The sequence below is a fragment of the Aegilops tauschii genome, chromosome 4, assembly GCF_002575655.3.
Source record: "Aegilops tauschii subsp. strangulata cultivar AL8/78 chromosome 4, Aet v6.0, whole genome shotgun sequence".
In the NCBI taxonomy this organism is placed as follows: domain Eukaryota; kingdom Viridiplantae; phylum Streptophyta; class Magnoliopsida; order Poales; family Poaceae; genus Aegilops; species Aegilops tauschii.
Genome location: NC_053038.3, coordinates 434215204 through 434229483, shown reverse-complemented (window position 1 = coordinate 434229483; position 14280 = coordinate 434215204). Strand labels below are relative to the sequence as shown.

General features: G+C 38.7%; 1 protein-coding gene across 2 annotated transcripts in view; it reads left to right on the top strand.

Annotated features, from left to right (window-relative positions):
- Positions 1–13080, top strand: part of LOC109777587 (protein neprosin) — a 39087-nt gene extending 26007 nt beyond the window's left edge. Inside the window, exons 1-6 of one of the 2 annotated variants that reach the window (XM_020336202.4) lie at positions 10774–10963; positions 11243–11404; positions 11564–11737; positions 11846–11899; positions 12276–12425; positions 12512–13080. In XM_020336202.4, the coding sequence (XP_020191791.1) occupies positions 11249–11404; positions 11564–11737; positions 11846–11899; positions 12276–12425; positions 12512–12868 (891 nt within the window). In that variant the 5' untranslated portion in view covers positions 10774–10963; positions 11243–11248 and the 3' untranslated portion in view covers positions 12869–13080. Of the gene's footprint in view, positions 1–10773; positions 10964–11242; positions 11405–11563; positions 11738–11845; positions 11900–12275; positions 12426–12511 lie in introns of those variants that run through there. The other variant, XM_073496874.1, reaches the window with a different exon arrangement.
- Positions 13081–14280: the final 1200 nt, after the last annotated feature.

Sequence of the window (14280 nt, the reverse complement as noted above, 5' to 3'; positions counted from 1 at the left end):
CGAAAGAGGGGATGCCTTCCGGGGCATCCCCAAGCTTTGGATTTTAGGTGTCCTTAGATTATCTTGGGGGTGCCATGGTCATCCCCAAGCTTAGGCTCTTGCCACTCCTTGTTCCATAATCCATCAAATCTTTTACCCAAAACTTGAAAACTTCACAACACAAAACTCAGCAGAAAATCTCGTAAACTCCGTTAGCGAAAGAAAACAAAAGACCACTTCAAGGTACTGTAATGAACTCATTATTTATTCGTATTGGTGTTAAACCTACTGTATTCCAACTTCTCTATGGTTTATAAACCATTTTACTAGCCATAGATTCATCAAAATAAGCAAACAACACACGAAAAACAGAATCTGTCAAAAACAGAACAGTCTGTAGTAATCTGTAACTAACGCAAACTTCTGGAACTCCAAAACATCAGCAAAAATAGGACGACCTAGACAATTAGTTTATTGATCAGCAGAAATTGGAATCAATATTTTATCACGTTCTGGTGATTTTTAACAATCATTTTCGTGAACAGAAAGTTTCTGGAATTTTCTGCAAGATCAAATAACTATCATCCAAGAAGATCCTATAGGTTAAACTTGGCACAAACACTAATTAAAACATAAAAACACATCTAACCAGAGGCTAGATCAAAGATTTATTCCTAAACAGAAGCAAAAAGCAAAAAACTAAAAATAAATTTGGGTTGCCTCCCAACAAGCGCTATCGTTTAACGCCCCTAGCTAGGCATAATAGCAAGGATAGATCTAGGTATTGCCATCTTTGGTAGGCAATCCATAAGTGGCTCTCATGATAGATTCATATGGTAATTTTATTTTCTTTCTAGGGAAGTGTTCCATGCCTTTCCTTAACGGAAATTGGAATCTAATATTCCCTTCCTTCATATCAATAATTGCACTGATCGTTCTAAGGAAATGTCTGCCAAGAATAATAGGACATGAAGGATTGCAATCGATATCAAGAACAATAAAAGCAGCGCCAGAAATAGCTTGTTGTCGGGAGATTAATATGATGGAAAATAGACCCGGGGGCCATAGGTTTCACTAGTGGCTTCTCTCAAGAGCATAAGTATTTACGGTGGGTGAACAAATTACTGTTGAGCAATTGACAGAATTGAGCATAGTTATGAGAATATCTAGGTATGATCATGTATATAGGCATCACGTCCGAGACAAGTAGACCGACTCCTGCCTGCATCTACTACTATTACTCCACACATCGACCGCTATCCAGCATGCATCTAGAGTATTAAGTTCATAAGAACAGAGTAACGCCTTAAGCAAGATGACATGATGTAGAGGGATAAACTCATGCAATATGATATAAACCCCATCTTGTTATTCTCGATGGCAACAATACAATATGTGCCTTGCTGCCCCTACTGTCACTGGAAAAGGACACCGCAAGATTGAACCCGAAAGTAAGCACTTCTCCCATTGCAAGAAAGATCAATCTAGTAGGCCAAACCAAACTGATAATTTGAAGAGACTTGCAAATATAACCAACCATACATAAAAGAATTCAGAGAAGATTCAAATATTGTTCATAGATAAACTTGATCATAAACCCACAATTCATCGGTCTCAACAAACACACCGCAAAAGAAGATTACATCGAATAGATCTCCACGAGAGAGGGGGGACATTGTATTGAGATCCAAAAAGAGAGAAGAAGCCATCTAGCTAATAACTATGGACCCGAAAGTCTGAGGTAAACTACTCACACATCATCGGAGAGGCTATGGTGTTGATGTAGAAGCCCTCCGTGATCGATGCCCCCTCTGGCGGAGCTCCGGAACAGGCCCCAAGATGGGATCTCACAGGTACAGAAGGTTGCGGCGGTGGAATTAGGTTTTTGGCTCCGTATCTGGTAGTTTGGGGGTACGTAGGTATATATAGGAGGAAGAAGTACGTCAGTGGAGCAATAGGGGGCCCACGAGGGTGGAGGGCGCGCCTGGGGGGTAGGCGCGCCCCCCTACCTCATGCCCTCCTGGTTGATGTCTTGACGTAGGGTCCAAGTCCTCTAGATCACGTTCGTTCCGAAAATCACGTTCCCGAAGGTTTCATTCCGTTTGGACTCCGTTTGATATTCTTTTTCTGCGAAACTCTGAAATAGGCAAAAAAACAGCAATTCTGGGCTGGACCTCCGGTTAATAGGTTAGTCCCAAAAATAATATAAAAGTGTATAATATAGCCCAATAATGTCCAAAACAGAATATAATATAGCATGGAACAATCAAAAATTATAGATACGTTGGAGACGTATCAATGCAGAACCCCGATGACAAGCCAAGTAATTGTTTCATACTTTTGATGTTCTCAAACTTTTTCAACTTTCACGCAATACATGAGTGTGAGCCATAGATATAGCACTATAGGTGGAATAGAATATGGTGGTTGTGGAGAAGACAAAAAGAAGGAGATAGTCTCACATCAACTAGGCGTATCAATGGGTTATGGAGATGCCCATCAATAGATATCAATGTGAGTGAGTAGGGATTGCCATGCAACGGATGCACTAGAGCTATAAGTTTATGGAAGCTCAAAAAGAAACTAAGTGGGTGTGCATCCAACTCGCTTGCTCAAGAAGACCTAGGGCAATTTGAGGAAGCCCATCATTGGAATATACAAGCCAAGTTCTATAATGAAAATTTTCCACTAGTATATGAAGGTGACAACATAGAAGACTCTCTATCATTAAGATGATGGTGCTAATTTGAAGCACAAGTGTGGTAAAAGGATAGTAGCATTGTCCCTTCTCTCTTTTCTCTCATTTTTTTATTTTATTTTCCATTTTTTTTGTTTGGGCTTCTTTTGGCCTCTTTTATTTTTTATAAAGTCTGGAGACTCATCCCAACTTGTGAGGGAATCATAGCTTCCATCATCCTTTCCTCACATGGGACAATGCTCTAATAATGATGATCATCATAATTTTATTTACTTACAACTCGATACTAGAACAAAAATATGACTCTATATGAATGCCTCCGGCGGTGTACCGGGATGTGCAATGATCAAGAGAGAAATGTATAAAAAGATATGAATGGTGGCCTTGCCACAAATACTATGTCAACTACATGATCATGCAAAGCAATATGACAATGATGGAGCGTGTCATAATAAACGGCGCAATATATCTCGGAATGGCTATGGAAATGCCATAATAGGTAGGTATGGTGGCTGTTCTGAGGAAGGGTATATGGTGGGTGTAGTGCACCGGCAAAAGTTGCGTGGTACTAGAGAGGCTAGCAATGTTGGAAGGGTGAGAGTGCGTATAAACCATGGACTCAACATTAGTCATAAAGAACTCACATACTTATTGCAAAAGTCTATTAGCTATCGAAACAAAGTACTACACACATGCTCCTAGGGGGATAGATTGGTATGAAAAGACCATCGCTCGTCCCCGACCGCCACTCATAAGGAAGACAATCAATAAATAAGTCATGCTCCGACTTCATCGCATAACGGTTCACCATATGTGCATGCTATGGGAATCACAAACTTTAACACAAGTATTTCTACCAATCCACAATTACTCACTAGCATGACTCTAATATCACCATCTTTATATCTCAAAAGAATCATAAGGAATCAAACCTCATAGTATTCAATTCTCTTTATATGAAAGTTTTTATTATATCCCTCTTGGATGCCCATCATATTAGTACTAAATTCATAACCTAAGAAAATTACCATGCTGTTTAGAGAGACTCTCAAAATAATATAAGTGAAGCATGAGAGTTCAACAATTTCTACAAAATAAAGCCACCCTCGTGCTCTAAAAAGATATAAGTGAAGCACTAGAGCAAAATTGTCTAGCTCAAAAGATATAAGTGAAGCACATAGAGTATTCTAATAAATTCATGATTCATGCGTGTCCCTCTAAAAAGTTGTGTACAGCAAGGATGATTGTGGCAAACTAAAAAGAAAAGACTCATATCATACAAGACGCTCCAAGAAAAACACATATCATGTGGTGAATAAAAATATAGCCTCAAGTAAATTTACCGATAGACGAAGACGAAAGACGGGATGCCATCCGGGGCATCCCCAAGCTTAGATGCTTGGTTATACTTGAATATTACCTTGGGGTGCCTTGGGCATCCCCAAGCTTAGTCTCTTGCCACTCCTTATTCCATAGTCCATCAAATCTTTACCCAAAACTTGAAAACTTCACAACAGAAAACTCATGAGATCCATTAGTATAAGAAAATAAATAACCACTTTTTGGTGTTGTTGTGAACTCATTCTTTATTTATATTGCTGTAATATCTAATGTATTCCAACTTATCCATGGTTCATGCCTCCCGATACTACCCATAGATTCACTAAAATAAGCAAACAACACATAGAAAACATAATCTGTCAAAAACAGAACAGTCTGCGAAGATCTGAATTGTTCTCATACTTGTGTAACTCCAAAAATTCTGAAAAATTAGGACAAAAGAGGCAATTTGTATATAAATCTTGTGTAAACAATTCAGAATTTTTACAGCTCTAGTGAATTTAAACAATTCTGTTACGGGACGCAATAGTTTCTGTTTTTCAGCAAGGTCAAATCAACTATCACCGTAAGCCATCCCAAAAGTCTTACTTGGCTCAAACACTAATTACAACACCGAAACACAATTACTACATAGGTAATAATGTGTATTCTCGTAAAAACGAAAATAAAAATATTGGGTTGTCTCCCAACAAATGCTTTTTTCAATGCCTTTTAGCTAGGCATTGATAATTTTAATGATGCTCACATGAAAGACAAAAATTGAAGCACAAAGAGAGCATCATATAGCATGTGAAAAAGAAGTTTAAGTCTAACATACTTCCTATGCATAGGAGTTTTATAGGGAAAGTATTTATCAAGACAAGAAAAAAACTAGCATATGCAAGGAAGAAGAAAGAAACAATAGAAATCTCAACATACCGAGAGGTAATTTAGTAACATGAAATTTTCCACAATCATATTTTCCTCTCTCATAATAATTACATGTAGGATCATATTCAAATTCAACAATATAACTATCACATAAAATATTCCCTTCATGATCCACATGTATGCAAAGTTGACACTCTTCCAAAATAGTGGGATTAACATAGAATAAAGTCATTACTTCTCCAAGCCCACTTTTATCAAAAAATTCATAAGATTGATCAAACTCCAAATTAGTGGGATAATTATTACCTAGAGTTGACACTCTTCCAAACCCACTTTCAATATTATCGCAAACATATTCATCATGAGGCTTAAATAAATTTTCAAGATCATAAGAAGAATCACCCCAATCATGATCATTACAATAAGTAGTGGACATAGCAAAACTAGCATCCCCAAGCTTAGGGTTTTGCATATTATTAGCACAATTTACATTAATAGAATTTATAATAACATCAGTGAAATCATGCTTTTCATTCAAGGAGCTATCGTGATTCACTTCAAAAATTTCATCACAATTTCCAGATTCACGAATTTCAAGCAAAACTTCATAAAGATAATCTAGGGCACTCAAGTCACTAGCAATTGGTTCATCATAATTGGATCTCTTAAAAATATTAGCAATTGGATGAGGATCCATAAACTTTTGGCTTTCTGATTTACAGTAAATACACAATTATACCAAGCGAACGAGCAAACAAACCAAGTAAGACATAAAGGCAAACGAAAAGACGAACAAAAGAAGGCAAATATTTTTGTGTTTTCTGAAATCATTTTAGAAGTGGGGGAGAGGAAAACGAGAGGAAATGGAAAATAATGTAATGCAAGAGATGAGAGTTTATGGTGGGTACTTGGTAGGCTTGATGTAGAACCTCCCCTGCAACAGCGCCAAAAATTCTTCCTGCTACTTCTTGAGTTTGCGTTGGTTTTTTCCTTGAAGAGGAAAGGGTGATTCATCAAAGTAGAGATAAGTATTTCCCTCAGTTAAGAACCAAGGTATCAATCCAGTAGGAGATACACGCAGGTCTTCAATCTATGCACCTGCACAAACAATCAAACACTTGCACCCAACGTGATAAAGGGGTTGTCAATCCCTTCATGGTCACTTGCAAAGGTGAGATCTGATAGAGATAGATATAAAATCTTACTAAAACGTAAAACAAAATAAAAGTAAATAAATTGCAGCAAGGTATTTTTGGGATTTTTTTTGTTTATAGATCTGAAAATATATGATGGAAAATAGACCCGGGGGCCATAGGATTCACTAGAGGCTTCTCTCTTGAAGGCAAATAATACAATGGGTGAACAAATTACTGTCGAACAATTGATAGAAAAGCGCAAAGTTATGACTATATTCAAGGCAATGATTATGAATATAGGCATCACGTTCATGTCAAGTAGACCGAAATGATTCTGCATCTACTACTATTACTCCACATATCGACCGCTATCCATCATGCATCTAGAGTATTAAGTTCATAAGAACGGAGTAACGCCTTAAGTAAGATGACATGATGTAGAGGGATAAACACAAGCAACATGATGAAAACCCCACCTTTTTACCCTTGATGGCAACAATACAATATGTGCCTCGCTACCCCTACTTTGTCACTTGGTGTGGACACCGCAAGATTGAACCCAAAACTAAGCACCTCTCCCATTGCAAGAAGAACCAATCTAGTTGGCCAAACCAAATCGATAATTCGAAGAGAAAGACAAAGATATCAAATCATGCATATAAGAATTCAGAGAAGATTCAAATGACATTCATAGGTAAACTAATCATAAATCCACAATTCATCGGATCTCGACAAACACACCGCAAAAGAATATTACATCAGATAGATCTCCAAGAACAACGAGGAGAACATGGTATTGAGGATCAAAGAGAGAGAAGAAGCCATCTAGCTACTAGCTATGGACCCATAGGTCTGAGGTAAACTACTCACGCTTCATCGGAAGGGCAACAGAGTTGATGTAGAAGCCTTACGTGATCAAATCCCCCTCCGTCAGGATCCCGGAAAGGCCCCAAGATGGGATCTCACGGGAACAGAAGGTTACGGTGGCGGAAAAGTATTTTGGTGGACGTTTCCGGTGGTTTGGGAATATTTCTGAATTTATAGGCCAAATATTAGGGTTGGAGGACTCCCGTGGGGCCCATAAGCCAACGGGCGCCCCCCTAGGGCACGTCGTGATGGCTTGTGGAGCCCTAAGGACTCTTCTACCTTCCTCTCCAAGTCCTACGTGTGTATTCTGGTCCAAGAAAAATCATCTTGAAAGTTTTATTCGTTTGGACTCCATTTGGTATTCCTTTTCTATAAAACTCAAAAACAAGGGAAAAAACAGAAACTGGCACTAGGCTCTAGGTTAAGAAGTTAGTCCCAAAAATAGCATAAAATAGCATATTAATGGATATAAAACATCCAAAACAGATAATATAATAGCATGGAACAATCAAAAATTATAGATACGTTGAAGACGTATCAGTTCCTCTTTTAGAGTGCTGACAGGATATTGGAGAAGAGTACCCCATTATGCAATGATAAAGTAAGTAATGCAGATAAGGTCCAAGATAGTGAGACAACCTTGTTTGTCTCCAACATAGCTGATAAAACAGATAAGGAAAACTATCTTGAAGATAGTGAGACAACCCCCAAGGTCATGTCTTGATGTAGTGTTCGAGTTACTGGCCACTACCACTGGCACAAGCTCTTCGAACGTGCTAGCTGAATCAGTTCGACTTCTTGAGTCTCAACTACAAGCTGAAAGATATCGATTAGTTGTGTTGTGACAAGAAGCCGGAGGACTGAGGAAGTCCCTGCAGAATTTAGATGCATAGTTTCTGGTGCAATGGCAAGCGTTTGAGGATTTTAGTGCCAAACAATAAAAAGCTAATAACCTTGCTAAGCTTATTTCCAGCATGGTGGATACCCATGATAACACTTCTTGAGCTCTACCGAAGTGGTTTGAGTTCGGACTTGTTTTGTTGTCACGTTTATTTGCACTGGTGGCCAACTTTGACGCTCAGTGTATGTAATATGCTGCTTTGTTGTCGCCTTTATTTGCACTGGTGGCGAACTTTGATGCCCAGTGGATGTAATCTGTGTAATAGCCTAGCGTTAGTTGCTTGCTTATTTATTTCCTTATAGTCTTGTTTACTTATTCCCTAATAGTCACCGTAGTTATATTTCTTTTGTTTCCTAGTGGCCGCAATAACAATGGGCCACATACGGACCTAGGTACCCATGGGCCTCCTACGCGCCACAGGATCCATGGGCCACACATAGGATGTACAATTCATGGTCAACACCCTGACAGCAATAAGGGTCATAAACGGGCTAAAAGCGGAACATCCCGCTCATGGTCCCAGAACATAACGGGCCATTAACAGGCTGGAAGACATCACAAGAAAAATACTATCACCGGGCGTAATGGGCCTTTAATGGGCCGAAATACATGATGACGAGTAGTAATGTACCAATGGATGAATGGGCCACAAATGGGCCGAATGTAACCATGGCCTGTATTTGCCCCTATAACAGAACAAGCCGACAACAGACCGGAAGTAATCGAGGGCCGAAAATGAGCCCAAGATATTATGGGCCCTTAAAAGGCCGAAAGAAAACACGGGTTGGAAACGGACCAACTAAAGCATGGGCCGCTAATGGGTCCAAAGCCATTTACTGTTCTTTATGGGCCAGAATCACCATGGGTCGCTAAAAGACCAGGAGATACAAAAAGCCTCATATGGGCCGAAAGACGTCACTGGCCACACATGGGTCGAAAGTGTTAACGGGCTGGAATCGTATTGGATGACCCACTTGACCCTAATAGGCTGAATTCAAAAAAGCCATAACGGGTCGGGCGTAACCGGGCCGTAAATGAGCTATATGCAAACATGTCGTTAACATGCTTTCAATGGACCGGCCCACTAACTTTTGACCAAGTCAAGTGGGTCGGCCTTCTGGACCTAAATGGGACACTATTGGGCCATGCCATGTGTCGACGTTTCATAGGTGTATCTCGTCCATTGGATGGATGACATCTATCGTTACGAAGAGCTGACACGTGGTTCCGTTGACGAATGAGAAATTGACACATGGAAAATCATCATTGGTGGGTGCTATTAAAGGGTATAGGATCCAAAATCGGCACTCAATAGCTAAACAGCGCCCCGTTACGGTGGCTGCCACGTGTCAGTTACACTTAACGAAATCACTTCTATGACTTGCCATTTATCATCACGGAAGTGAACACTTTCTTGACAATAAATTGAGAATTGCCATGGAACACTCCCTCGACAGCACATGTATGACTATCTTCATTTTGTCAAAAAAATCGGCATGGATGCACATGTTTGACTATCTTCATTTTGACAAAAGCATATTATCACGGAAGTGTTATTTTTGCAGTGTTAGTCTCGGTTGGGCCTATGTTTATATTTGTCCACATTACATCACTGCTACAAATACATCAGATAAACCATAATCATGTAGGGCAGCTCATATGGATATTGCATTGAACATAAAAAAATGGGACAAATATTTTTGTGCCCCTAGTTGTGTCCCACTCGGCTGTTTTGCCCCTACTTTTCAAAAATCATCGGTCTTGCCCAAGGCACTTCTCTCCTCTTATGCATTTTTCCTTTGACCGCCCTTTGAACATTTTCCTTCCACTTTGAAAACTTCATAATAAATTCATATTAACTCAGGAAAATGCAAAAATATGTCGAAATGTTTAGAAAAACATCACCTATATGTGTATGTCATTTGCATTCATGACAAAAGTGTTGTTCATACATTTTTAGGTTTAATAATATTAGTAACATTGTGCGGTTTAAACAACACTTTTGTCGTGAATGCAAATGACATGCACATGTAGGTGTTGTTTTTCTGAACATTTGGATATCTTATTTGTATTTTCTAAAGTTAATATGAATTTTTTGATGAAATTTTGAAAGTGGTAATCAAACGGTAAAAGGGCAAATGCATAATAGGAGTGAAGAGGCTTGGGCAGGGCCGAGGATTTTTGGAAACTAGGGGAAAAACAGCCGAGTAGGACACAACTAGGAGCATAAAATTGATTATCCCTAAAAGATTTAAGATGGAGAGATTACAACTTTGACTACTTCCATGAACCCGTAGCCCAGGGGTCGGACTGCTCACGACTCATCTTGGAGCACGAGCATCTAGGTTGGTGATGACGGAGATGAAATCCCCCTACGACAAAGTATCAGATCTGGGATGAAAATGCAAGATGTGGCGGCGGCGGAAAATTTCTTGATAATTAGAGTGTGCAAACGGGGGTATATATGGACCATCGGGCACCGGTCGCCAGCCAAGGGGTCTCACGGGCTGTAAGCACCCATAGCCCTAGGACACATAGGGCCTGTGGGGCCCATCTAGTGTAGGGCCAACCTCCTATGGCCTTCTGATGTGTTGAAACTTCCTACACCATTTTTGTTTTGTTTTCCTTGGACTTTTTCAAGGGATTTTTCTAAAAAAATAAAGAAACAACAAAAAAACATGAACTAGCATTGGGAACTGGATTAATATGTTAGTGCAAAAAAATTCAATAAAAAGTATGCACAAAGTGTGTAATTGATAGCAATATATTAGATGTCTTTTGGCTCAGTATGTAGTTGTTTAATTTTGGATAGGGAAACAAATGTACTTCAATAAGTACACAAATCAAAGTTGCATATCTGGATTGCCATTCCATAAATTTCTTCCAAGTAGCACTATCATAGTATCATATTTAATGAGCAGAGATTTGGTCATTTGTTTCTTGATTGTGAGGGGGTTGTATATCATTTATTGCTACTGCAGGCTGTGGTCGCGTGGAAATTAAGAGTAGTCCCTCTATATAAAAGAACTCCCATGTGAATATTGCTCTATATGTGTTCTCCCTCATCTCAAGATGTCTCATCTTCATCTAGTATTGTAAATATTTGTGTTATGCACCATATTTTTTGTGCATCAAGGCCTGGCAGATCAACTTACTCTGAATACCCATGAGGTAAACATAGGTATTCTATTTGATAAAAAATTCCACCAAAATATATACTAGAAAGTCCATACATCAATGTACAATGAATCTTCCAGTTGTTTATGTGTTTGGATGTGGAAACAGAAGATTCAACATACATGTGGAGTTAATCAACAGAAGAATTCATGCTTTCCTGTAACCATCCATTATTATTTGTTTATAATTTTCAGATGAGTTGGTTTTCACACCGGCAAATAAGAAGCTACAAATCCATATATGCATACTTACATAATCCTTTTTGTCTTGAAGGAAAATATGGATGCATCATCGATGCTCATTAGTATGAAGGAAACCCCAACAAGTTCACAATATATGGATTGCAATTTTAGTTCAACAGATATTATATATATGCCTCAGATGTCATATGCACAAGCTTTACCATCGAAAAATGATGATGACACAAAATATTATGTGAGTTATATACTTTGCTCCTCTTTACTAAAAATATTTTTTTGATAATATTCAATTATTTGTGATTCTAACCAAACTATTGATTTATATTTTGTTTCTCTAGATTTTTGAAGTGTATGAATAACCTCCACCTTTAAATTGACTCATTTAATTTCGCAGTTTGCCGTACATTTGATGGAAGATAATGATAATGGATACTATGGAATATCTGCTAACATGGATGTGTATGGACACAATCTTAATGTCGGACAACTGTCAGCGGGTGCAATTTGTATTCATAACTGGGAAGGTGATGTTAACAAAAAACTCAATTCAATTATTGTTGGTTGGGTGGTAAGTCATCTTTTTTAGTCTTTGAATTTCCATAATTTTTTAAACGGTGTTGATGTGTTTTAGTTTTGTATTTCTTATAATTAACATATGTTTCCAATACTTATATAGGTTTGGCCATATCGATTTAATGACTCGCGTACTCACCTTTTTACGGTTTGGACAGTATGTTTCTTCCTCTTATTTAAACTTGTGATATAGATGGTCCACAAAAAGTGTGTGAAATTTTATTATTTTACTAAGATTTATATTTTGAAGTAACATGATTTTAGAGAACTCTAAGATAAACTAAGTTGATAGAATGATTGGATAAACTACTTCTCTAGGTGTTCTCAAACAAGCAAAATAATTAGGAGTTGGTTTTGCGTAAATGCTTGACAATGGTAATGAAATAATAAGGGGAAAATCAAAGATAGAGGTAGAATTGTCTATACATAGAAGAATTATAATTTTAAGCGATATTCCAAAATAAGAGTAGTTTATAAAAATGAGCGGTTAGACAATATGGGATGACATCTAAATGATATGTTTGGAAGTGCAGAAAGATAATCATCAAAGTACAGGGTGTGTCAACCTCGATTGTCCTGGCTTTAAACTCGTGAAGGGGTCCCCCATATCTCCCGGTGGTATCATAAGCCCTGTCTCCGGTATCAATAGGAAACGCCAAACGATTACTATTAGAGTGTCCAAGGTACGTCTGCTCAATTTTTGTTCATTAGGGACGCAGAAGTGCTCATTTAATTATTGTCCTATATGTTTGCATGAATAAAATTGTAGGAAAGTTCAAGTGGGGACTGGTGGTTGTATTATGGCATCAACGGTGTCCCAATTCCAGTAGGTTACTTCCCAGCATCACTATTTGATAGCTTATCTACAAAATCCACTCAAATCTCGATTGGAGGCCATGCTCGAAGTACTACAAATAATACAACTCCTCCTATGGGAAGTGGAGCCTTTGCCTCTAACCCTGGTCAAGCTGCATCTATCCATGATATCTGGCTCATCCACAAGGATGGTAGAAGCACCCCAATTGGCAATGATGCACGCACTAAAGTTACAGATGGCAAGCTCTACTCTGCCTCACCCATAGGAAGAGCGCAATTCTTTTATGGAGGCCCGGGAGGGAAATCTTAGTGAGGTGGATCCGAGTGCCTATGTAATGCAATGCATGAATAAAACATTGTAATAAAATATGCTAGTTTATATAGTTCCCTGGTTGTGCGGCGATCCTTATTGACCTGATAAAAGTTTGTTGAAATTTGGCAATGCATCACCATATTTAGTATCGGCCGATTTATTACTCATTATAGATGATCCATACTTGCATATTGTCGGAACATAGTAAACATAGCATTGTGGATGACTAGTTCTAATACTCCATAGAATTATTTGGATTTCATATACACCGATTTTCACTTGAAAAGTATCTGAGGCTATGCACCCATTGTGCTTGAATAGACACTTGGAAAGGATAAATATGTGTATGCTCGGTCAGGGATTTGGATGTTATAGAAGATACGTTCCCTTGTAACTTTGGGATCACCCGGTTGTACCGTCTCGAGGTTAATGCACCGCTGACCACGAAGGTTACATGGTGGGTTCACCAAGGTTCTGGCTCCTGGATGGATAAACGCCTTACGTCCTGCCTGCTGACATTAACTAATCAATGGTAGGATTACAACGGTGTAGATCTTATCTAGAGATATCTAGCTTATGAGTCAAATGCCTTAGAAGTCCAATGATCTTTGACGGAGGTCTATTTGTCTCTTATATTAGTAGGTGAATGTCGTAGTACCTTTGAGGGATATGATATAATCGAGCAATCCTACTGTTACGGGAATGATCTCCCATTATAGCTACATACCTGAGTAAGTGCACCCATCATTACCCCCACTAAGTACCTACTTGGGCGCAATGAGGCACAAGACCCAGAGGTCCCTAGACACTCTTTTGGGTGACCCAGTCTCAATGCACCATTGAACATACCCTTATCTCACTACTTATACTTACTCATCGACAAACATCACGCTAGTACATGAAATGAGTTAGCGTTGGTACTTCTAAGGGGATGAGTAGGGAGAGTTGCATCCAACTGTTCTCATTCTAAGCTTTTCCCTATTTCCAAGAACAAAACGAGCACTTTAACCTCGGCGGATCACTCCGTTCAGCATGATTCGATGTGTTCCTAGAAACATCCACTTGGGCATGCCTAACGCTAGCCCTAGGAAATGGTATCCGAAGTTGGAAGGAGGGTCCCTTACCCCTTGACCAGCATCACGTAAGGTGGGCTTGGTTTCAAATTTAGATTTTTTGGGTCATTTAAAAAATTCAACTTGATCCAACTCACAAGTCTATAAATTAGACACACATGAATCATATTGGATGTTCAAAACCAAAATAGAAATTAATAAACTCTAGAAATTAATTTTAGGGATTTATTAATGGCCTATATGCATGTTTTGTATACAGAATGAGTTTCAAAAATTATATTCGGTGGAAACTAGTATTCTCGTACCCAAAACAATTATTTCGATTTACTGGATTTT